Source organism: Anastrepha ludens, chromosome 6 (assembly GCF_028408465.1).
Source record: "Anastrepha ludens isolate Willacy chromosome 6, idAnaLude1.1, whole genome shotgun sequence".
NCBI lineage: Eukaryota > Metazoa > Arthropoda > Insecta > Diptera > Tephritidae > Anastrepha > Anastrepha ludens.
Window position 1 is genome coordinate 982950 of NC_071502.1, and position 27277 is coordinate 1010226.

Below are 27277 nucleotides of genomic sequence, written 5' to 3' on the forward strand. Positions count from 1 at the left end.
TTAACAAATTATTGAAAAACGACTGTGTGGCTTTTTGCTAATAAAAATGTTAAATTATATATACATATATATAATTGGCGCGTACAGCCTTCTTGGGTGTTTGGCCGAGCTCCTCCTCCAATTTGTGGTGTGCGTCTTGATGTTGTTCCACATATGGAGGGACCTACAGTTTCAAACCGACTCCGAACGGCAGATATTTTTATGAGGAGCTTTTTCATGGCAGAAATACACTCGGAGGTTTGCCATTGCTTGCCGAGGGGCGACCGCTATTTGAAAAATATTTTTCTTTTATTTTGGTGTTTCACCGAGATTTGAACCTACATTCTCTCTGTGAATTCCGAATGGTAGTCACGCACCAACCCATTCGGCTACGGCGGCCGCCAATGTTACCAAACCGAAAATTAAAGAGTATGAAACATCTTCCTTAGGCAAGCAAATATGGTTTACATTTCTGAATACGATAAAACACTTAGGTCAGGCCTAATTCCACAATTATGTATTAAAATGTATTCTACGGAGTTGTTGTTTTCCTTAGCCGTATGTTTGTAGAATATTATATTTGATTGAGTGGAGTATACGCAATTGCGGAAACTTCCTTTACATACACGCGCAGATTAGTTTACACGCGAGTACACACCCATTCGATTTGCACAAAATTAGACCCCAAGGGTAAGGGTTGGACATCCGACACCCCATCTCGACCACCCCTCCCAAACGCACTCAAATTAAACGAATTATGGAGGATCACCTTTGACGCATTCTTAAATGTCAATATGTGACACCTTGTTTGTCTACCATTTTCTTTGAACTAGGTTTTATCTTTGTATGAATGTATGTATTGTGTACTTGAGCTTGCCCGCATGAACGTGGGTGTGCGTGGACACGATTCACATTGTTAGAATGATTTCATAGCAGCTCCTCTTCACGGTCTACAAACCATGAACAAAAAAGTATGATTATTTTCCAATAACATTCAACGAAAAAAGTGGGTCATTCAACAGGTTATAGAAGCCGCAAAATGTGTCGTGTGAATGTGTACACACACAATCTACATATCGCAAACGAAATCAATAGAGAAAACAATTGGAATACCAGTTATCTCCCCCCCATATCAAATGTTACAAAAAGTGATTCATTATACTTTATTTATTTACACACACACATGCACTTAAGTGTTCAATAGTTTTCATAAGTTTTGCACAATTTCTATGGCACAACAACAAAAGCTCCACCTTCGCAAAGCAAACACTTGGCTAACACTTCGGGCTTAATAATATAAATAATAGCCATCGGAGACATTACGACAAATGGCGAACTCTACTTTAATTTAGTCGCAGCACACCATAGAGGGTGGTGTACTTGTATTTGTATTTGCTACAGTTTTGTGGCTCGTGTATTCTAAAGCCATCGGCTTCCGTTCATTATCGGCTTCGGACGCTAGTGATGAGATGGGAACGCACAATGGACAGGTCTAAGTGGTGGTCGAGTGAATTATGTTATTGAATTGAAGTTCAGTTGTTTGTGACCACAGTATCCTTCGTATCGTGACCACCCCACCTCACCGTCCAACCATGAACTTGTTTTCATAGCTTCTTCATGTTTTACAACACAATACACGTTGCTAGTTTTTTTTGTTGCTGACGCTAGTTTTAGCTGCGCCACTGGAAATTGTACGATTACGTTAGTGGCTGCCAGCCAACCTTCACGATGTTGTTTTCTCACTTATGAGTGCAGTAGTCTTAGGACGTAAGGACTGCAGGACAAGTACTCAACGTCATTACGAACACGTTCTCCACGGTATTTCGCAATCTTACTTTTCAGGTAGTTTCTTTTCCAATTCATTCGCTTTGTTAATGTAGCGAAAAGACGTCAGCCGTTCAATGTTGATTTGAATTTCAATAAGGAAACTCCACTACACCAACAAATGCCTATTAAATAAGTGGATAGAAACATATAGAAATGCATATCAACCGCTCTTACATTTACTTGCTACACGCATAACTACTTTGCTTTTGCAGCTTGGTTCCCTTTCAGAGGTAGACTGTTGTGTTTTAGACTTTGCATCCAATACAACTAGGCTTCAGAGACGTATCTATAGGAAAGTCAAGAATAAAGGGATGTGCGCGGTACAAATTTGAAAAAGCCCAGAGCTGATGGATTTGACGATTACCACTACGATGTATTTGCCTTTTTATTTGTTAAATAATTTTTCTTAGCTCGTGGACTTTACATTTGCCTTGTAATTGAAACGTAGGCAAGTGTTGGAGCATTGTATGAAAATAGACAGCTGTGGACATAAAAGTCCAGACAAGTAATAAGCGTTCGTTTAAAGGGTTTTATAATCTTTACGGTTTAAGATTTATCAGGAAGGCTACTTTTCATCTATAAATATATGCAATATGCCTTGTGAGAAATAGTTGCGCAGTTACATTGAATGTTAAAGAAAAATAAATAAAATATTATAGAAAGGTTTGGCCTAAGGACACAACAGAAAGTCTAGGATGAGGGAGGATCGCTGTCTGGTATTCCCGATTTTGTAAATTAGATTCAAATCGGCTGAAGAATCTAGGCCAAAAAAGTGTCAAACACCTCTCCATTGGGTCAAACAACGCCAAAATTGATCTGAAATTGATGAGAGAAGTATATATATACATATACAGAACATAAGGAAACGAACTGATGAACGCTGGTAACCGAACAATCAGGAAGATTACTTCCTATATATAATTATGCAGTTCATCAGTGCTGCACCGGTCATCAAACAAACAGTAAGCATACTCGCGTCTCAGCACTCTCGTCACAGTTTACAGTCATATTTTTAAAGTCTAAGTGTTTCTAATTGGCGTCACGTTTTTTTGAACTCGGCCAAAATATAATATATATACATTAGGGTGTCCCAAAAAAATTAAAGTGTTTTTTTTTTAACGCATACCCTCTTATTTTGTTTGAATGGTCTCAAAACATCTAAAAACAAAGTTTCGTCTATTTAGAATCACGGCAACCCGTGCCGAGTTGCGCGGAAACCTAACGGTACTTGTATAGTACGGCGCACACGAAGTGTCGGATTGATTGCGTGTAATTACTTGTCTGTTTTATTAGTAATCGCGTTTTTTTCGTGTAGTCAACATGTCAGTGGAGTTACGAAGTTCCAAAAAGGAGATATTTTTAATAGGGGACGTAAAACATCAAATTACCGGTTCTAAACTTCCCTCTAACGGGCAAGTACTGGCAGTTTTGTTCTATAATATTCGTGAAGTGAACTTAAGTGTCAATAAAAGTGCAAATCTCAGAATTCGTGAGTGTATTATTTATTGGGAAAAGGCACGTATGCCGACCAGATCAATATCTAACTGTGTTAAGAAACTAGTTAACTTATACCAAGTTTGGAGAGAATTGCAAAAAAATACGAAAAAAACTCAAGAAGTGTTTGAACAGCGTCGACAGGAGTTTGCTTCAAACTTAAACAATTTGTTTGACATCGCACATACCGATACTCTTCAATTGATTAAAATAAATGAAGATAAGATCTTCTTGCAGCGCCAAAGAGAACCAGGTGGGCCCGGTCACTTAGCCAGAGTGCACAAAAAAGTAACAAACAAAGAGGAAAGGACGCGCCTTCGAATCATCGAGGAGGAAAAGCGACGTGCTAAATATTTTTCACCTTAGCACCATCAACATCATCTTGCGAACCACCACTAGAAAAGTCATCTTCTGATTCTGAAATAATAGATTTAGAAGAAAATAGGCCCAGCGCAAGAGAAGCCTCCTCTCAGCCCGATAAAACTTCTATGCGGAAAAATATCATAACTCCCAAGTTATTCGCCGCATTAGACAGATGTCAGTTAAGTGTGAGGGATTCTGTCTTTATAATTGAAACTACTATTGAGGCTCTGGGGCACAATACGGATGAATTCCCTATAAGCAAGTCCTCCATCCATAGAGTTCGTACGGAAATGCGAAAATAACGGGCTGAAGCTATAAAAATTGATTTTAAAAACAAGGTCCCGGACACGGTAACTGTCCACTGTTGCCAGCTCTAGATTCACGTAAAAGTATAGAAGAACGCCTACCGGTAGTTATTACGTACGATAATAAAGAACAAATTGTTGCTGTTCCTAAATTGGATAGCTCGACAGGAAGGGAACAGGCAGGCGCAGTTTGGGATGCTATTACGAACTGGAACCTTGAAGACAAAGCGCAGATTCTCTGTTGTGATACTACTGCTTCTAACACAGGCCGCATAAATGGAGCATGTGTGCTTCTCGAACAAAAACTGGGTAGGTAAGTGCTTATTTTTGCTTGCCGTCATCACGTTTACGAATTAGTACTTAAAGGCGTGTGTGAAGCGAAAATCAGTCAAGTAACTACAAGCCCAGACATCCCATTATTCAAGAAATTCCGAGAAAACTGGAAAAATATCGATCCCGAGAAAAAACAAAGCTGTACAGAAAAGCTATCTTGTTTTAATGTTTCGGAAATTGACAAGCTGCTAGAAATCTACAAAACTGAATTAACCAAAGAAATCGTTAGAGATGACTATCGCGAATTAATTGAGCTTTCAATTATATTTCTTGGCGGCGATTCAGAGAAGAAATATAAGATTCGGCCTCCAGGTGCTATGCACCAGGCTCGATGGATGGCGAGAGCCATTTATTCATTAAAAATATCGTTACTTAGCTCTCAATTCAGAATTTCAAACAAGGATAAGGCAGCTCTGTTGGACGCATGTCTGTTCATAGTGACATCCTACGTAAAACCCTGGTTCCAATGTATTTTAGCAGTAAAGGCGACGTATCAGGATTTGTGTTTTTTGAAGCCAATGAAAAATTACGAAACAATAGACAAAAGCATTTCAAAAGCAGCTTTGCAGAAGTTTTGCCAGCATTTGTGGTATTTGACAGATGAAGTATCTATTCTGGCTTTATTCGATGATGATGTCGATCTAGAAACTAAAGTAAAAATGATTGCTAACTTAATTAGAGAACACCCAACAGCCCACAATAAACGTTACATTGCATCCAAAGAAGAACTCTGTGGCCCACTTTTTGGTACGTTAATTAAGCTTGGATTTTGTTCTATGACTAAGTTTGCTAGTAGGTATAATTGATATCTGATCTATCTGTTTTAATTTCAGAGAGAAACATTGATGTCTTCGTCTGTGTCAAAAGCAAGTTCCTGTTTAATCGACTCCAGATTGCCGACAGTTTTCTGAACAAGTGCCCCTCTTCGTGGTCAAATGATGATTCGTTTCTACAGGCTAAAAAGAAGCTGCTAGGACTGAAAGCAGTTAATGATACGGCAGAAAGAGTGGTTAAGTTAATGCAAGACTTCCGTGGTGTGATCACTGTTCAAGAGGAGCAAAAACAATTTTTATTACGTTGCGTACAAGAACACAGATAGGTATATCCCGACTGTAAAAAGCAAATTTTGAAAAGAAAATTCGATGATTGATGCCCCTTTTATAATAAATAGAAAATAAATACGAAATATGTGTTTTATTTTTATTTATTTAATTAATCTAAAAATTCAATTAAACTTTTCTCTATTGTGAGCCTATAGCTTTCATACTATCTTTTAAACTTAAAGTTTGACATCAAGTCGGCACGGGTTAATGACATCCGATCTCAATAATATTTTATATTTAAGTTTTTAGAGTCAAATGGAAAAAAAATAAAGGGTATGCGTATTGAAATTCCGAAAAAAAAAATTCCCCCTTGTAGCCTGGGACACCCTAATATACATACATATTATATTACATAAGTCCCGGCGACTAATTGTAGAAAATTTTAGTTGATCTACTGAAAAATACGCTTCAAGAAGATTCTGCGTTGTGAAATGTCATCAATCAGCAGCTGTTTTTCTTCTTAACCCGACCCTAATAGCGCACCAGCTTTAATCTACCATTTCTTAGACACCCTAACTAAATTTGTATCTTTGTTTTTCCAATATTTTTAAGTAATGGGGTGAAATTTACCCCACATGCGAATAACTGTGGGTTAAGTTAAAAAATAGGTTTAATGAGAATAGACTGGCCGGGTATAGTCCTCACATTTGGCACAGTTTCAAGATGCAAGTAAAAAAGATGGAACCCATGACATTACCTGAGTTGAATTGGATACATGAATAAATTTTTCTAAAAATTTATTGCACAGGTGGTCCATAAAAAATTAATTAAATTTAATTAATAAAAAATAATTTTTTTCAGTATTTTATTAAGGGGTTACGCCACTGTGGGGGGTCAAAAAATAGTCGACCATAAACTATGTTGGTGTAAATTTTTATTAAAAACTATTGAAAATTGACAAATTTATGTAACTAAACGTAACGCGTTTTGTTTTTTTTTTTTTTTGACCCAATGGTGGTGATTTGAAATTCGATTTGTGTTTTTCACCATTTTTTTGATTTTAAACAGGCCCAAAAAATAGTTATTTTAAAAATTTTGAAAATCGGCTACGTACAACGATAACCAATGCGATAACAAAAATTTTGAAAAAAAAGAAAATTAAAATCGGTGCATTAGTCTTCGAGAAATCGTTGCCAGCGTATCAAAAAAAGTCGTTTCGAGAAAAACGCGTTTGAAATAAAGCATCGTATCGTAAGCGCTATGGGGCCGAACCGACGGGCGCTCCCTTAAGTGCACATAGAATCGGGAATAAAGCGAATTTCGCTTTAAAATTTTTACCACATTTTCTTGAGTAGTTATACTAACAATTTATGCAAAAAAAAAATCGATTTTTTTGAATTTTTACAGTGGCGTAACCCCTTCATGTATTCGAAAGAGGAAACATTCCCATTATTTATGGATCTCGATTTCATTCATGTGGCCAGGATGAAAATACACTTGGTTACAAAAGATGATTTTTCGAACAAAATTGTTGTCCATTAAGTTTGTAATATTTTCAAACGTTGCTCAAGTATAAAGCGATTATGATGCTGACTTTCTGTCAAGATCTCCGGCGGGAAAGAGCTGTCACTGTCAAAATAAAATATGATTACAAAAAAAAAAACTATGTGATCCCCCCCCTCTGAAGAAGGAATACTGTAAAGTTTGATTGATACAATGTCGTAAGCCGTTATTATAGCTAAAGAAGTCTAGAAAAAATTTTGGGAGAACCTTTTTTTAGCTTTCTAATATGTACCCGATAATATCTCAGGCAATATCTCCGATTTGAAGCTTGCCTTCGCAATTAAATAAAGTATACACAATTCCGAAAAGTTATTATTGCCTCTCTCCGCTGGAGGGTAATCGTTGGTTATCCACATATTTGGGAGAAGTTTTAAAATGTAAATGTATTTTTTGTCTGGATATTTATTAAAACTAAAAATACATAAAATTAAAATTATTTTAATTCAATACTGTACACTTAAAATTGATGAGATGAGTAAAATTAAATTTCTTTCGTAAAAATTACAAAAACCATGAGACATTTGGGGAGCCTTTTCTTTTCCTACACAACCACTCTGATTAGGTGAAACTTTTGATGCAATCGTACATTTTTAAGTAAACATGAAGACACATACTGTAAGTTGGATAAAAAGTTAGGCCATTATCCCGAACATGGGAAATCGAAACATAGTTCCATTATTTTCACATAAAATGTGAAGGGGCGCAACGTCGTCCAACCACAAAGCCGCTTATTTTGTAATATTTGGATTATATGGTGATTTATTTTCTATGCTCCAATAGATACAGCAAGACTCCAAAATAAGGCAGTTCTCATTAAAAAAATAACATATAGAGGTAGTATAATTGGGTTTGCGAAGAAGATGAATGACAATTATAAGATCCTAGGACAACACAAAATGCAGTCAACCATCGAATTTGAAGCGTTTTTTTAATAATTTCTCTCTTGTAAAAGCGATGAAGCCAATTACTTTTAAATCCCAGAATTTCTTGATCAATACTGATTGTCTGAGCCTAAAAATTAATTAATCTCGATTGATTTTTTTTTTTCATTTTGTTGTAAGTATTGCTGAATTGTTGTTTGCTGAAAGGTCTTCAATGCATAGTTTCCATAACTTAATAATTTTAAGAAGATTGATTTCGTAGAACTGATTCAAGGATATTTCCCTAGTACCCCTAGATACATATGGACTTATATTTGACAGCACTGAACTATTTAGATTGCAGTTGTCAAAGAAAATAGCTGTAAATGGATGCGCGCAAGAAAAAAGAAAAATAAAACAAAATTAACAAAACAAAATGTATACATAAAATATAAAAAATATGATAAGTAATAAAATTTCATTATCGACTTTCATATATACACAGTGTCTCAAAAATGTAAATATACAAAATTTAATACCTTACGCGTTCCAGTTATTTTTTTTTAGGTCAACCTGCTTATTATTAGGCAAGACCTTGAACAGTTTTAATTTATTTTAAAGTGCACGTTAAGTGAGAGAACGTAGTCGGAGGGAGGGCAAAGACAGTGTACAAGGGAGTTCCAAAGAGCGAGACCTGGGAGGCTCACCATTACTCACCTCAGGTAACAAGCACCATAAGAGAAAATTTGCTACTGAAAACTTTCATTTTTAATGGATCTAAGTGGGCATCAATTTCAATGTCTGATCGAGAAAATAATGCATTTCTTTTCCCCCAAACAATATATAATATCCCCGTGTGTCACATATTACTATTTCACCAGGCGACGTAGTCCTATCGCCGTCGGCTTACTTAATTTTCACAAAAACTTACTTGTCGATACGTACAGAAGTTGCAAAAAGTATAAAACATGTCATAAAAAATAACACTTAGAGAACTAGAAATGCCGCAATATTAACCATGAAAATTGCATCAATACATATAGAAATACTAGCAAACCCTGGCAGTGTGGCACTCAAATGGATCCTTACGAGTGCACGGGTTCAGAACTATAGATACGTATCTAATAAACAAATATACCCGTAAACACGCACACATACGCACACACAAATACAAAAAACTAAAATAGAAAAACATACTGAATAATAGGTAGCAAACAACAATTCTTCAGGTATACATTGACGATAATAAAGCGATTTTCCAGTTATGTACACCCATCAGCTGCACCTTAGGATGAAAGCAAACAGCAACAGTGAAAGTTAACGCAGCTAACATTACAAGAAAAACAAGTACAATAAAAAATAAAGAGGACTCAACCTCGTTTCAACATTTAGAAACACAAAACACTTCCTCTTCCATCTTCGCAGCCATATTCTTCATCTCACCTTCCCCCAATCCAAGCCACGGCCATTTCTAAGCACTTGGCAGTTCACACGACACAACTTAACGCAATTTCGCTTTACGTAACGTGATCTCAATCAACAAAAACACCAAAGGAAACAGTTATAACAGCAACAAAAATAACAAACATCAACAAAAGCCATAAAAGCGAGAACCAGAGATATGAAAACAAGCCTTACACTCATCCATACACACACACCTGCATAATGTGGGCAAGTAAGTTGGTTTAACGTACAAAATCAAGTGGAAGCACGCAGGAAGAATATCATGACCTCAACGCCGTCTACTCCACGCTTATTACAGATTTAACTACCAACGGCACCCGCACAACGGTACCCCATCGACGGCATCTGTGCTTCCATCACCATCCCTACCAACAATCTGTTGCTGCCGGCGTGAAGGTTTTTGCTGCTTATGAACGAACGTATGTACTCATAAACATATCTACACATTCATGTATGTAAATATATGCATATATATACAAGTCTACACATATGTGTGTGCAATACAATCAGACACACTTACCCATAAGCGCACCCGTAAACACGTGCATAAGAACGTGTGTTCATATAAACGAGCTGGAATTATAACAAGTGTATGGGAATTCAACAAATACTCAATTCATCGCTATGCCGCCGCAAACGCCCCTTCCTCATACAATCTCCATCATTACCATGCTCGTTGGCGGATGGCACTCGACAAAGCAGGAGGCTGTAGGCAGTCAGAAGCAGTTTCTCGTCGCACATTTGTAGCAAAATCTCAGCTTACAGAGATGGGCCTGGTTTGTAAGATTTTTATTGTACGACAGATACAACTACACCACTCGCCACCACCTCCTGCAAACTTTGCCACAAATGCTTTGGCTTCAAGGAGTACACAGTTCTCCGTGCGCTTAATGAATTCCTAGTAATATCACAGCATGGCAACGCCAGCTTATAAGTAACAGCAATGAACAGCGCGGAAAACCAAATGACTTTATTTTCATTTTAGAAAGTCATGTTCGTTTTATTATTATTCTTTTATTTTCAAGTACTTTCTGCTATTGTACTCTAATGAGTGTAAAGCATTTTATTGGAGCTCTAATGCCACGATGAAATTCTCTTTGCTAAATAATTATCTACGTAGTAAATCTGCGCCTGAAAGATACCAATTTACCTGGCCCATAAAAAGTGTTATCATGTCATCGAATAAGTGAGAACAAAATCTGAACTTAAAATGCTGAATTTAAATGCAATCTGATTAGGTGAATGAAAGAGATTTTAGGTAAAGATTTTTCTAAAGGATAATTTCAATTAATTATTTTAGGTAAAAATTTTTCTAAAGGATAATTTCTAAAGGAAAATTTATTGCTAGGCTTGTTACTGTGATCAGAAAAATAATTAAGATAAATTTGACTTTGGATTATGGACTGACAAAGTATTTTATTTATTTATTTATTCTTTCATCAATTAAAGTACAACTCAAATAGATTACTTATAAAAGCTAAAGTTTAAATATAATATATGGTAAACAATACGGTGAGATACATTAGTCACAATTCAAAAAGTGTATCTCCAGATTAAGGTTTGACTTGAAAGTCTTTCTAAATTCTTACAAAGTTGATTAGACTGCCTTATAAAACGTATAAGAGGTTCATTACGGCTAAAATCGGTCTTGTAATTATGTAAATGGAAAATATTGCTGAGTTTAAGGTTACGAGTAGGACAATTAAAAAGTATTAGCTCCAGTAAGAAATGGCATTTGTTATGATTCATGGCTACGTCCCTTGTAAACACTACCGATGAAATTTTTCTTCGCATTTCTCAAGTTGGCAATGCTAACAAAAGGCATCTACTTTTATATGCAGCAAACTAAAAGGCGGCCGCCGTAACCGAATGGGTTGGTGCGTGACTACTATTCGGAATTCACAGTGAGAACGTCGGTTCGAATCTCGGTAAAAACACCAAAATTAAGAAAAAACATTTTTCTAATAGCGGTCGCCCCTTGGCAGGCAATGGCAAACCTCCGAGTGTATTTCTGCCATGAAAAAGCTCCTCACAAAAATATCTGCCGTTCGGAGTCGGCTTGAAACTGTAGGTCCCTCTATTTGTGGAACAACACCAAGGCGCACACCAAAAATAGGAAGAGGAGCTCGGTCAAACACCCAAAATGGGTGTACGCGCCAATTATATATATATAATTATATAAACTAAAAGGCCAACGAAGGGAATGAATTGTAAATCTAGTGAAACGCTTCTGAAGTTTCTCAATTCTTAAAGATGAACCCATATAGAATGGATCCCAGATAATGCTGCAATATTCGAGATTTTATCTAACAAGGGAAAAATACAAATTCTTCAGCGCAGAAAGATCCTGGAACTTCTTTGAATTCCTTACTACAAAGCCGAGCATAGATTTGGACGTGGCAATCATTAAGTCTATATGTTTAGAAAACGATGTAAATATTACCCCCTAAGTCTTTCTTTTCAAACATTTTTATGAGGTCAGTAGTGCCCAAGTTGTATTCGAAGTCAATCGAAACTTTGCGTATACTGAAGGACAAGTACTGGCATTTACCAGCATTAAAGGGTAAAGAGTTATCATCACTCCAAACTTCCAATCTTGTTTAGTCATATGCAGTCAGCTGCGTCCTCCATACGACTGTAAATCTTCATAATATAAGCTTTATTATAGAATTAAAACTATATTTTTATAAACAAATAATTTAAATTAAAAAATAAATAAATAAATAGTTAAATCTTGTTAAAATGTTGAGTTGCCAAATTTTTCCGCGAGCTGCATACAAAATTAAATCTATACAGTTAGCCTGAGTCACATAAGTTAAAGCCTAAAATCGTTGAGCGTGCGGCACATCGGCAAATTCAGAAACAAATAACGGTATCGATATGATTAATTAGTATTATTCACAAAGAAGTAGAAAATTGATAAGGTATCATAAAAAATGTAATGTAAAAATATTCGACATTATAAACTTCAAAACAAAAAATATTCTTAAATTATGTGTGCACTTGAAATGTAATAAGAGCTGCCAATTACTTTCAGGTGGCAGGATTTGCATCCATTCTCACGGCACACGGTGGAAAAAAGTGAAAATTAACCGAAAATTTAGCTTTTCCTCTAATAGATGGCTTTTCTTGGGATAGTTTTAGGGATTCAGGGTAGAAACCTTTCCCGACGTCACATCAGAATTTCTTAAGATTCGCCTACTCCAATAAGTTCTAGAGGAAAATACCAAAGGGAAATTTTTAATAAAGTGGTGGTGTGGTGATGAAGGATCTTGCAGAAGGATTATGCTGCGGACGTACGTTCTGGTGGTCTAGCTCCCTATATCTTTATGCCTCACCGCACTCACTTGAACTCACATTTCTTTAATAATTACCTAAATCCAGTTTTACATTTCCAAATCAATTTTTTCATGAAAAAATAAAAAAAAACACGTAAGAAATTAAAAGAGTTAAAAAAAAATAATACTTGAACGGTTCATAGCCATTCATGGCGGCAAGTAAACTGATTAATCGACATCGCGCTGATACTATTGTTTCTTTGGAAATCTACTGTTCGTTGGGGGGTCGAGTAAATTATGTCAAAGATCAGGTGGAGAAGGACTTAGCTTCACTTGGTGTGTCCAACTGGCGCTGGTTAGCACGAGAAAGAAACAACTGGCGCGCTTTGTTAAACTCGGCCAAAATCGCGTAAGTGGTTATCGCATTAATTAAGAAGAACAAGAACAGGGTCAATTCCATTTTTGTTTGGTGGAAGTTAACATTAACTGTCCTTCTTGAGTATCGAGAAGCTTTAGACTCAAACCATGCAAAACACATTACGACCTTAATGGGCAAAGCGACTTAAAATTGATAAAGAGACAGTGTATTGATACCCTTTCTTTCCGATTACTATTTTTAACTCTACGGGACATCAGCCTTCTTTGAAATTGAGTAGAATACTTTATTTCGGCTGAATACAGTCTGCATAGGAGGTAACTTATTAACTCATCATTCACTGATTGCAGAGCTTTGAATAATAATATAATGAATAAAATGATGCTTAGCAAGGAATTCCTTCTGGGTTGCTAACGTAGGAACCATCCCGTAGGCTGATCCACCTCCCAGGCGAGTCGGGTGGCATCTCCTCAACTACACTGACGAAATCCAGGACCGAATACCACTCAATTCGGTCAACGGTTAATAGACAGGCATTAAAAGATATTCACGGGGAGTCTCTTATCACCTTCGTAAACTCACGAGCCCCGACCCTCGAACGTTGTCATCGGAGTCTACCCACCACCCATCGCAGACGAAGAGCTTTAGCTGCATAGCAGCCGGGTCTACGTTACCGGAATGACTCGGATTTTCCACGACCAAGGGATGCCGCCCCAGTAAACTAGCCCTGTCTAGTGGACCGTATATCATTCCCCCTCTATCGTCACAGGAGCATTTCCATGCAGCAATCTTGCTCCAAATATTTCTCCTCAGGGCTGCTATTGAATCCAACCCTGGATCAGAGGTATTCTATTGCTGCGATTGCCATAAGCGGCTCTACTCGAAGTCCACCTCGGTTAGGTGCAACAAATGGTGGAGCTACCTTAAGACCTGTTCAGGTTTTAAGTCACATAGGGAGTGGTCCCACGGTATGTGACCACGTATTGCTCCCGCCGGCAGATGTCTCATGCCTCACCACCCCTGATAGGCTGGCACTACCAACCGCCACCACAAACCATACCTCTACGGTAAGGAGCTTATCGGCGCAACAAAACTCCTCCAACATAGCCCATCCCCATCCCTCCTGCTCCAACCGTAGTGCGGGGACAAACCAGCAGCTCTTGGTCCCCCGTACAGTCTGTTCCGTGTGTCAGACCAAAAAAATGGAATGCAATTTTTGCAATGGCTGGTGCCAATTTCGGAGAGGCTCTGGCCTGCGCACCACCCGTGGTGCGTCGACTTTATAAGCCGACACGGAATCCCAATAGCTGCGGTCCAAGAAACCAAGCTACATGCTAGCTCTCCTCTGATAACCAGGGATGGCTATAACGTGCACAGACAAGATCGCGAGCGAGACAGCGGTGGTGGCCTAGTGTTCATAGTACACCCCACTTTACAGGATCGTCTGATCGACGAAGGCATCGACCGCAGGGACACCACCTTAGAAAGTCAAGATATAGCTGTTCGGTCAGGCGATACCGAGCTCGAAATATTTAATACATACATCCCTCCTGTCACCTACGGCCCGGCTAGATATTACCCTAATATTGGTGCGCACATCACAATCTTTGGCATTCAAGCCTGCCAAACAATCGTAGGAGACATCAATTGGCAGGGCAGATACGACAATTCGACATTCAGCACTGTGATGAACGACGCCCCCACTAGGGCAGCTCACCTGACATAACAATAGCAAATGTTGGTATGTCACTTTCCCATTATCGTCTCGATTGAGAGACCTGCCGACTTTGTTTCCGCGAATCACCTGAAGACCTGCAACTTCACCAATGGTGTGAGTAAGTTCTGGTTCACCGTAAGGTCCCTGTTGCACCCGACGAAGCACAACGATAAGGTGGCCATCACCTTCAACGGCTGCTTTTCGCAGGACCCTAAGAGATGCGCGAGATATTTTAGCCGGCAATTCATACTGCATCCTCCGGCTGACAGATCCAAACGTCGTGCCACCAGACGGCTGCACAAACTAACTAACACCAGTGCGCTACTTACTTTCTCTTGGAATGGGGTTCAGAGAGTCATCAACCAAAACCAAATCATCTAAAGTCATTGGCCCTGACGGACTAAACATGTTGATGCTGAAACACCTGGGTCCATGGGGAGTAGGTATCTCACAAGGATTTTCAATATGTCCTTCGCCACTCTCATTATTCTTGACAAGTGGAAGCACTGAGAGTGATCCCCCTACTGAAACCTGGGGGAATCATATCGGCCCATAACTCTTCCTTCCCAAGTACTTGGTGGAGAAGTTTCAAAGTAGATATTACATTCTTTATTGAAATAAAACAAAATAATGCATCGAAATTAACAACACAAAACTTTAATCTTGAAGAAAATGGCAATTTTCCACGGAAATATATACGAATAAGTTTGGCATTTTTCTTTTTTTTTCATATAAATTACATCAATTTTAGCACTTCGGCACTAACTTCTTCAGATTTGGTAGAGATCAAATGCTAAATAAAACCGTTCGATGCCGAACAAAAAGATATGTATTATTGTACGTATGTGAATTTATGTTAAACAGTATATATACATATATGTATGTATAAAAGAAAGATTGATTCAATAAAATTTTATTGACTCCTGTTATTTACAACAGAACAATTTACCTTCCCGAGCTATGGGTGGTTTATTAGGATTGTTATTTTTAGGCAAATTTTTGCGGTTTAGAAAAATTTCTCACTCTTTAAGAATTATTTGATTCACGGCATAAAACTACACCGTAGGATAGAATGTGGGCGAAATATTTATCAGGATAACTGTTTCCCCCTAAAAATATTTAACATTCTCACATTTTGCAAAAAGGCCGAAAAATTTCGTAAGACAAAGAAAGAGGGGGTAAATAGGTATGCAATGACAGCACAAGGGCTGAATTGTCATACAGCTGTCGATTGCATGAAAAGGGTTCTATAATATGCAGCATATACAGTGCACTCTCTCTTAAGCGGACACCTAACGGGATGAAAAATTTGTCCGATTATAAGAAAAATATAAAAAGCGTTAATAATATGTTATGGGAGGGTTGTCAGCACAACAGAAAAATATTTTTTAAAATTCTGAAGGATTTGTGGTATGTACTGAAAACAAGTGCCCACGTGAGAGAGGTGTCCGTTAGGAGGGAGTACACTGTACATATGTATTTATATAAATTTATACAAGTACATTCAACACAAAACCCGCCAATGCCGCTAAATATTTTTAAAACGTGCAAAATGCTTTAATATATAAAATATCAGATTCAGATTCAAACAGAAATCACTGATTACTGATAGTTATCATAGGGTAATGACAATGCGGGACACTTGTGCGATTTTTTATCATTCCGCTGCATTCCTAAACTCAAAATTAAATGAATGAAAAAAAAATTGCCGAGAAGCACTTGCTCGTTGTACAGGACGCACAGCCACAGGATACTAATGTTTTCTGCTCCCACGAATGAAACAATCAAAATAAAATAATATTCAAAACTGTTTTATTATACATATTTTGTATGCTTTTATTTTTCATGCATTATTTTTTAGGCATTCTAGGCTGTTCAATAAGTTTTGGGGTTCGATAAGAGGGGGCGTTGCTACTAGCCTAAATTTTTTTTTTTTTTTTGTGTTTTTGTTATGTTGGGACATTCTTCATATGAACGTATTTGAAGTTTCATTTCAGTCTGTCAATTCATCCCCCAAGTCATTTAGTACCGAAGTCACAGTATTTTCGACAATGGAAAAAATCAAGTATTGTGCACGAATTGAATTTTTATTTTTGGAAGGTTTAAAAGCAACGGTACAGTAGAAAGATCGGATGCTAAATTTAAACGTGGTCGTTCAAGCCTTGAAGACGATCCACGTCATGGACGGCCAAGACAGCAACAACACTGTTTCCACGACAGTCCGTTCTACGTTACCGAAACGACCCGGATTTATATCCGGCCAAGGACTGTCACTCCAGCAGCATTCCCCGTACGTAAGTATGAGGAATGTTTATGCTGCTACAACAACAACAACAGCAACAACACCAGAAATCGTAGAAAAAATACCTGGCAAATCGTCGAGTGACTAAAACAGATTTAGTAAAAGCCCTAGGCATCTCATTGGGCAGTATAAGCAAGATTTTGACTGAAGTATAGGGTTTCGAAAAGCTGTGTGCTCAATAGGTGCTACATTCGCTAACAATGGAACAAAAACAGATTCAAATGCGACTTGATCAGCAGTATTTAGAGCATTTTCGAGCGAATAAAATGGATTTTGTGAGCCTATCACCACGATCCTAAATCAATCAAATGAGTTTGTATCAAGAATTCGGTCAAAAAGGTGTTAGCATCAGTTTTTTGGGATGTAAAAGGAGTTTCCTTTGTGGATTACACTTTGTTTGGGTGTTTGGCCGAGCTCCTCTTCCAATTTTTGCTGTGCGTCTTGATGTTATTCCATAGACACCCACAGACGACACAGAGCTGATGGTCTCTGCAGCCAATGCTCAAACATAATTTTAGTACTGGTATTCATACCAGTCACTAAATAATAATAATAATAATAATAATAATAAGCCCGCAGGGCATACCCAAAGAGGTGTGACGGGTGTGACAACCCCGCGGTCCCTAGTCCGGACGAGAGAACAACAAACCTACCGTCTGAATGCCAAACATGCAGGCTAGTAAAATGTATGTCTGAAGGATACTGTGAACCCAGAAGGAAAACTGTAAACCAATTTTAGCCGCAAGGAGTAGATCGAAAGAGATGTAATGGGGAGCGACGCCCCCACGGTACCATAGTCAACCGTCTTGATGGGCCAACTACCCACTAGACGTGAAAATAGTTCCAAGAAGAAGAACACAAGCCTCGGACGAGCACCGCAATGATCGGGATCGGTGCGGGAACCAACAGCCCGATCAAGAAGACAACCGGATAACCCAAAATCAACCAGCACAAAGTGTTTTGCATGGTCAACCTGCAACCACAAAAGCTGGAAAGCCCCGGCAGCGCTTAGCATGGACAACAGAAATGAACACCACAGTTATGCGATGCTACTATCAAGCAACAAAAATGGAATCCAATAAAATAGGGTACAAAGACGAAATGCGGAACTTATTTCTTCAAATATACCCACAATTTGAAGACGTAATCACCTCACAGAGACTAGTAGATCAGAAAAGGATCATTATTGTAAACAAGCGTTTATCAGATATTGAAATTGAAAACATCAAACAAATAGTAGTAGCACACTTTAAGCCACCATCAACACAAACTCAGTCTCTATTAGATGAACCACAGGCAACAACACACCTAAACACACAACCAACACAAACACATGCAATATCAACAGAGCAACACGGAGCAATCGAAGTAACATATAATAATAACAGCACATCAATGGCCGGTCCCACACAATGTACTATCCCGCTCCCAAACACACACCACACAGTAGAAGAAATAGAAAACAAACTAATGACAAACACAATAAAATGGAAAAATACGGACCCAACAACCAGACCTTCACTTCCAAAATTAATTTTTAAAGAACATATGAACACATATATATGTTATATAAATCGATATCTAACGGACAACCAAACATATTTAGAAGAAACACAGAACCTGGAAGAATACCAAACATTGATATACACAGTCGCAACAACAGTAATAGAACTAAATCAACAAACAATATCCAACAATAAACACACAATAACCAGAAAACGAGCCCCAAAATGGCAAACTCGCTTAAATACAAAAATCAATAAATTAAGAAAAGACATAGCAATAATCACACAATACAATAGAGGAAATACATCGAAGAAAGTCACCAAACACTTGAAGCGGTTGACAGGGAAGAGCGAATCCCTCCCAATCACGCTGGATACGTTGAAACAAAAATTAAAAGTATACGCATATAGGCTACGTAAATATAAAGAATCAAACGAACGGAAGAAACAAAATAGAATATTTAAGTACAACGAAAAAACCTTTTATAAAACTCTAACAGAAAACAATCATCAATTAAACATAAGTCCTCCAACAAAACAGCAAATACAAACATACTGGCAAGATATATGGTCCAAATACGAAGAACATAATAACAATAACACATGGATAAAACAAGAAGAAAAAACACACAGTACTATCCCAACACAAGAAAACATCACAATAACCCTACCAGAACTTACAAGAACTATCAAAAATACACACAATTGGAAGTATCCCGGAATAGACCACATCCACAACTATTGGTACAAAACAATAACATCGACACACAATAGACTATTAAAATTAATAAACGATACAATAAACCAATCAAACACTCTACCAGCTTTTCTTACTCAAGGAATAACATTTATTAAACCAAAGAATGATCAAACCAATAATCCAGCAAATTACAGACCAATCACATGCTTACCCACTCTTTACAAAATTATCACATCATTAATGTCCCAAAAAATATACACGCACCTAATAGACAATAACATTTTAACAAATGAACAAAAAGGATGTAGAAAACAAAGTCAAGGCTGTAAAGAACAAATAATAATAGACCAAACAATCACACAACAAGCCATTAAAGAACAACGAAATCTACATACATGTTATATTGACTACAAAAAAGCGTTCGACAAAATTCCACATAGCTGGCTGTTACAAGTTCTAAAAATATATAAAATACACCCAAAATATATACAATTCCTTAAAATAAATATGGAAAACTGGACAACAAAAATACTTTTACAAACCCCATCCATAAATATAACAACAGATGCAATTAAAATAAAAACCGGAATATTTCAAGGAAATGCACTAAGTGCGCTCTGGTTTTGCATATGTCTGAATCCACTCTCAAACATACTGAATAAAACAAAATATGGATTTGATATAAAAAGTCAAAAACAAAATATTCACAAAATAAATCACCTACTATACATGGACGATATAAAACTATATGCGAAAAACCAACAAGAACTACAAAGATTAATAAAAATAACCGAGAAATTTACTATAGACATAAAAATGGAATTTGGAATAGATAAATGCAAAACCCAACATATAGAACGCGGACAATGGACGGACAGAAACACAATAGAAACACTAAATAATGAAACTCTCCTAAATATGGAAGAGAATGAGTTTTATAAATACCTAGGTTTTAAACAAAATATAAAAATAGACCATACAACAACTAAAAAAGAATTAACCGCTGCGTATCTAGCGCGTATAAATAAGATCCTGAAAAGCTACTTGAACTCGAAAAACCTTTTTATAGCCATGAACACATATGCGATACCGTTGTTAACATACTCTTTTGGAGTAATCAAGTGGAGTAATACAGATATCGAAAATCTAAAGATAGCCACAAGAACGAAATTAACAAAACATAATAAACATCATCCACATTCATGTAAAGAGCGTATAACAATACCCAGAAAAAATGGAGGAAGGGGACTTATTGACAACAACCAAATAAATAACTTAAGAACATACTTCTACAACCAAGACACATCCCTTCATAAAGCAATAGTACTAGCAGACAAAGAACTAACGCCCCTTAACCTCAACAACCAAAGCCTTATTCTACCAAAATATACAATAGAGGAAACCATAGCAGCATGGAAACAAAAACAAATACACGGAAAACACCCACATATAGTTAACAATGTCAACATAGATCAGCAAAACACATATACGTGGCTAAGAAAAGGAGATCTACAAGCAGAAACAGAAGGATTCATCATTGGAATACAAGACCAAATCATAGCCACAAGAAACTACAGAAAATACATAATAAAAGATTCAACCATCACATCCGACAGATGCCGTAAATGTAACATATACACAGAAACTATAGACCACATAACAGCGGGATGCCCAATGCTCGTTGGGACAAAATACACACAAAGACACAATACAGTAGCCAAAATCATGCACAAGGAAATAGCCACATTTCTCAACTTAACCAATGACACAGCACCATATTATGAATATACACCTGAAACCATACTAGAAAACGAAGACTTTAAACTATACTGGGACAGAACCATATACACTGACAAGACAATAATATGCAATAGACCAGATATAACAATAATAGATAAGAAAGAAAAAACCACACAGTTCATAGAAATAAGTGTCCGTAATGACGTTAATATACACAGCAAATATACAGAACAAATTGAAAAATACATAGACCTTGCGCAAGAAATCAAAAACATATGGAAACAAAATGAAGTGAAAACAGTACCATTTATTATTTCAGCAACAGGAATATTACACAACACTTTCATACAAAACCTAAAATCAATAAATATAAACGAAAAAACACACACACAAATACAAAAAGCTGTTATACTGAAAACTTGTAATATAGTAAGGTCCTTTCTAAACCAGATCTATTAAAATTTCACACTCTTGCAACACTCTTAACACAAAACAACAGAGCATTGTCCCTTGATACCGATATCCGGGACAAATGTTATCTCCGGTAGTTGCGAATAAATTCCGAATATTGTTGAGTTGCAAAAAAAAAAATATTTTTCAACAGGTCAATGCACCGTGTCACAAGAGCATTTTGACAATGGCAAAAATCCAAGAATTAAAGTTTGAATTGTTGGAGCATCCACCGTATTCACCAGATTTGACTTCTAGCAAATTTTATATTTTTCCAGACCTAAAAAAATGCATGCGTGAAAGCGTTTTGCATCAAATGATGAGGTCATAACATCTGTGGAAGCTAATTTTGCAGCTCTTCCAGATTGTCACTTCAGGGATAGAATTCATAGATTGGAATCCCGTTGGAACAAGTGTATTGATGCTCAGGGAGACTATGCTGAATAATAAAGTATATTTCAAACCATAAAATTGTGTTTCTCTTTGCGAACCGCAAAACCTATTGAACAACCTAGTTATGTGACTTTAAAATATTAAATTCGGCAATATTAGTTCCTATTATTTTATTATTTTGTGATAAGAATTCATGTTTACCATTTTTTACTCATAAATCTTGCATAAGGGGGACGATGTGTCAATATATTGTAATAAATCTGATATGGAATTTACTGAAAGTGACAATTATTTTTGTCAAAAACTCAGTAGAGGGCCATTGTCCCCTTTAAAGGTGGTGGAACTAGACAAACAACAATGTTTTATACGTTTTATTGTCACGGCAAAGTATTGACAAAGTAGAAAGCAAAGAATGAATTCGCCTTGTTTCGTTCTGGTCTGACAGCCACGGGGACACGGCGAAAGAAAAAACAAAGAAATCAGCTGATATACCGATGCCATCCAAGGCGAACTGAGTACTATGGTTGCGCCATTAAAAACCAGTGCCCTTATTTTTCACGATTTTGACAAGTCTGACGTCAGCTAATTTCGCAATACAAAACAAACGAACAAAACAAACAAAAGTAGGAAAATTGTTTGTTTGTGAAAATTCAATGAACGGCTTGGTAGTTTTGTGATTTGTGAGATTTAAACTAATCAAACTAATGAAAACGAAGTTCCGCGTGTTAAATTGTAAAAGCACGAATTAATATAAGCCTCCAAATGCAGTTTGTTGGCGTTTTTATGCGGAAAACGCCGTGGCAGAAAAATATGTGTGTGTGTGTATAATTTCTTGCGTTTAGTTGTTTCCAATGCTTTAGACTACTCTTCTTCTTCACGAACAAGTAATTCCCCCTCCTTTTGCTTCTTTATTCATCCGCTATTACGACACGGCGAATTCGGAAGGTTGTTTCTCTACCATTTTTGGATACCAGCCTTAAAATATCCACTTCGAACTTATACAACTCTCTTTGAAAAAAGCAATAATTTATGTTCGTTTTCAAAAAAAAAAAAAAAATATTTTAAATTTTACATCAAACTTCAAGCTTACCTTAACCAATGCCGTTTCGTAATACTTGTATGACAACAAATCGCATCGTACTGATCAGCCACCCAAACGATCAATATAATATAAAACGCTGTTGTTGTGTCGTTAAAGAATTCAGACATTATCGACTCCATGCCTAAAAATAAAGTATACAAGCGGAATTGTTAAAACAACACAATCCTATAGACTATCTTCATATTAAGACTGTTCAGCTGGTCAACTACTTACCAACTAGTGCTAAAATGACAGTGAGCAATGGAGCGATAGGAAAACGCGCAGTTACATTGAATTCCAACATTTGCAAAAGATCAACTGCAAAAAATTAAAACGTTTACTAAATTATCAAAACATAATTAGGAGTATGATGGACTTACCAATAAATACGAAAATTTGGTGATGAGAAAATCGTAAAAGCATCGAAATGGAAAACGTCTAGAAATAAATGCATACGTACATTACACGAAACCAAACGAATAGAATTATTTACGATTGATAATCACTGTAATTTAATACTAAAAGAAGGATTAGGTGAAAGATTTCCATACGAAATTCAGTACCTTTCTTTATATTATACAAAATAATAACTTACGATACCCTAATGAATAAGTGGGAAGGTATATATGTAATTTATAACGTATTATACTAGTAAAAGTTCATAAATTGAAAACATTTTTGTTCTAATTTTGATTATTCAGAACTGCCACATATCTGTATACTTAACGGTAACACTTACAAAAAGCACCATTACAAAAAATGCAGTCAGATATGAACTCCAAGCAGCCCACCACATGGAAACAAACCGGTAGTGCTCGCCAGTTATAACATTTCGTAGATATCCTTTATTATCCTCTTTCTCTGCGATAACACGCACCGACGCCATCAATAAGTCATCATATCTGTAAATGCATGAATTTATTTAAAAGAAAAGTACAGATATTATTCATAGGTTCACCATTATTCTTACCCTAAAAGCTGTTTAAGCAAAAATTTACTAAATTTATCACCAAAACACTTGTCAGTCATCGGGTCCAATTGAACAACACGTACCGGGATTTTCAACCGCTTGCGCGTTGATGATGATAGACGTAAGTGCCCATATTCTAACGAATATTCTACAATATACTGCTCATCTGTAAAATTAATTATTGAATTTTTTAATATATTTCACTATAAAATCGTTTACCATCGTCGTTTTCATGTTTTTCTATCTTATCTTCGGCACTATTCGCCAAAGCTTGTTCAGATATCGCCTCTGTTTTAAAATAGTAAATTAATGTTTCATTTGCATAAGTAAAAGTAGGTCGCAATTGGTAGCCAGCGCGAGTTAGTTTGCGTTCATACTCTTTTAAGCGATAATGATTCACTTTAGTTTGAGGGCCGATACCATAATGGCTAATTTCAAAAGAAATAAACAAATTTAGTTATTGTCAGTAGCAAATTAAGAGAGAAAAAACTAGTCTTACTAGTAATTTTGTAGGTAACGTACTAACTGCTCGTTGGCTTTGGTTTTTGACAACAAATCACGGTGCTTCTCCAAATTTGGAATGACTTCAACTCTAATGAAAATATTCAAGTAATCCTACTAGTATTGTCAAATTTAATTAACATCTTTACCTTAAGACTCCTTCCCGCGGCCAATCTTTGACGTTCTGCAGACATGTAGCGGGGTTTTTAATGAACGTTAAGTGAATATATACCAGAGCAAAAAAGAACAGCAATGCTTTGAGCAAAATTAAGTACTCCAGAGCTCGTTGAAGAGGCCTTATTATGAAAATAATAATATCATTATGTATTTTAGAGTAAAAGTTAAACAACTAAACATCAGATGATATAATCACTTACTTGGGAAATACTTGAGCATACATAAGAGCAACCTTGAAGTAAATTGCATGAAAGAGCCGGTCGCGCACATTCATTAAATTATTCTGAAAGTATCAATAGGGTTGTAATTAGACACATTTTTCCTACTGATTTAACAGCAATACCAAAATTGTATTTTAGGACTCTTTCAATCCAGTAAGAACACTTTCTCAACCTATTCAGTTTGTTTGTTTTAGAAAAACACATCATTTTGTTATAAACATAAATTTTTATACATTTTGGCAATAATTGAAAATTATCTATGTATATTATTACAACTGCGTCTCCTATGGGCCCTCAACAAACTATGACCAACCAAGAATTTCACATAAAAACAAATTTCAATCAGAGGTGGCTCTAAACCCCATTAGTAGACTAACATTAAGGCGCATATCGTAGATGTATGCGTTTTTGTATTTGTTATTATTATATTATTAAAAGTACTGTTATTATTTGAAGAAATTTTGGTAATAGCTATGAAATGTTACATATATGGCAAGCATGTTCACCCAATAATTAATTATTTACAATATCTCACTTACTTGCCCACCACGATTTCGATTATTATTAAAATTAAATGGATTCGCAGTTAAATCAACATTCCAAACATTTGCAATATTCGGCACATTCACGTTTGCATTGGGATTATTTGCGGCCGGCTGTGGTTGCTGCTGTTGGGGTGGTGACGGCGGTTGGGCAGGTGTTTCCCCTTCATTATTTCCAGTGTCTGCCATCGTAATAAGCCCAACTCCCACTGGCACTGACACTGCCTATTAGGCAAATTGTGGGTATTGATATCAGAAACTTTGTAAACGTTCCCCTCAGGAGCTTTTGCGACGGCGAAACACCTTTGCGGCTACTGATAGTCCTATAAAAGGTGATGTTCAAAACCTTTATAATATTTATATTGGTAAATAGGTAGATTTTGGATTTGAAGTGTACTATAATCGACTGAAACTGCTACTATCAGTGATGATGTGGTATTCACACAGCTGATGAGTCTACACTTGGAACAAGCAATTAAAACAAATGTCAATACATATCCGCCACTTTAGCATTGGTGACATTTTACAATAAACCGGCAAAACTTTATAGATTTTGCTATTTTTAATAAATTTTGCAGTTAGGCAATAATAAATCAAGCACAAATTTTTACTTAGTATTCGCTTCTTCTCGTTTTGAATCATTCACAATAAGGAGATAAACCCAAATAAATTTTTAGTCTGTGCAAACTAATTTACATAAACCTAAAGTCAGAAATGCATTCAACAGTTTTTAGACTTAAATTCTAAAAGTGTTTCGTGTAAGATATGTTCATCCAGCGTTTTTAGCCATTTGAATAATTACATAGAAATCTTAACAGGATGCATTCCCAATTAACTGGAATTTTAATTGGTAGATTTTTTCATGTTAATTTACAATTAATTTTGGTCTGTTAGCAATCACTAGCCGTGTCTAATGTGTGATCAATGATCGGGTTCCAGATAAAAATTATTTTAACGGCTGTGTCCAAGTCTGTATTTTCCTTAAAATTAAGTAATCGTCTGAATCTTGTTTAAGTATTCCGAATGCATTTTCGAATTCAATTCTCGTGGAAAAGTATAACATATGGTTTATGTTTCTTCTTCTTCGTACTATCAAAACACATATTTTATATCAGTACTGCCAACGCCAATAAGAATGATACGGATCGTTCGGGTGGGAATTGATCACGATATTGAGCTGGATAACCCAAGAAAACACGTGAAATATCTTGAACATGGTGAAATAATTTATTATATTGTGGTTCAAAGAAATATTTATAAAATGGCGTGAAAAAGTCTGATATCTTTATTGAATTTTAAAAATTGAAAGTAAAACAGACAGCTTCGATAGTACCGTTAATGGCAACAATTTTCATTTATTGAGGCAATATCGCCACGAAGAGCTTTCCGATCAAGTGAAAACGTAGCTGGTAAACGTTCATGACAAGCAGTTCTTGGTCAGTTAGCAGATTTAATGCGAGCAATAGATTGAGTTATGTTGCGGTGGTTAGCAATCTCCACAATGGCATAGAGGAGGCCCACTTAGAGCCGGACGCCCATTTTGATACAACTAGCTTTGACTCAAGTTCCCCCTCAAGAGGCTTGGAAGGGGTAAAAGACGACCTTATCCATCTTTGACTTATAGCCGGGTTTTGTGCAGTGACTGCTTTTTCTTGACTTCGATGTCTCCGATCGAGTTGAGTTTACGGTCTAGAATAATGCCATCTCATTCCATTTAGTGAGGGTTTCTCGAAAGCAGGTATTTTACATTTGTTTATGAATAACACCGGCGGCCGCCGTAGCCGAATGGGTTGAGGCGTGACTACCATTCGGAATTCACAGAGAGAACGTAAGTTCGAATCTCGGTGAAACACCAAAACTAAGAAAAACATTTCCTAGTGTATTTCTGCCATGAAAAAGCTCCTCATAGAAAATATCTGCCGTTCGGAATCGGCTTAAAACTGTAGGTCCCTCCATTTGTGGAACAACATCATAAATAGAAGGAGGAGCTTGGCCAAACACCCAAAAAAGGGTGTACACGCCAATTATATATACATATATAACTTTTTTTGAGGTGCCGTGAAGGTTTAATGCTATGCGAACAAGTCATTAAC

At 36.6% G+C, this 27277-nt stretch overlaps 1 protein-coding gene across 3 annotated transcripts in view; it reads right to left on the bottom strand.

Moving 5' to 3' along the window:
* The window catches only part of LOC128866199 (uncharacterized), a 35051-nt gene extending 9230 nt beyond the window's left edge, over positions 1 to 25821 (bottom strand). The window contains exons 1-11 of one of the 3 annotated variants that reach the window (XM_054106736.1): positions 25582 to 25821; positions 25182 to 25507; positions 24622 to 24704; positions 24394 to 24540; positions 24243 to 24335; positions 23963 to 24171; positions 23744 to 23909; positions 23513 to 23675; positions 23154 to 23211; positions 23008 to 23091; positions 22783 to 22915 (exon numbers count right to left, since the gene is read on the bottom strand). In XM_054106736.1, coding sequence (XP_053962711.1) covers positions 22783 to 22915; positions 23008 to 23091; positions 23154 to 23211; positions 23513 to 23675; positions 23744 to 23909; positions 23963 to 24171; positions 24243 to 24335; positions 24394 to 24540; positions 24622 to 24704; positions 25182 to 25373 — 1328 coding nt within the window. In that variant the 5' untranslated portion in view covers positions 25374 to 25507; positions 25582 to 25821. Of the gene's footprint in view, positions 1 to 22782; positions 22916 to 23007; positions 23092 to 23153; positions 23212 to 23512; positions 23676 to 23743; positions 23910 to 23962; positions 24172 to 24242; positions 24336 to 24393; positions 24541 to 24621; positions 24705 to 25181; positions 25531 to 25581 lie in introns of all 3 variants that reach the window. The other 2 variants (XM_054106737.1, XM_054106738.1) reach the window with 2 other exon arrangements.
* Between the last annotated feature and the right edge of the window lie 1456 nt (positions 25822 to 27277).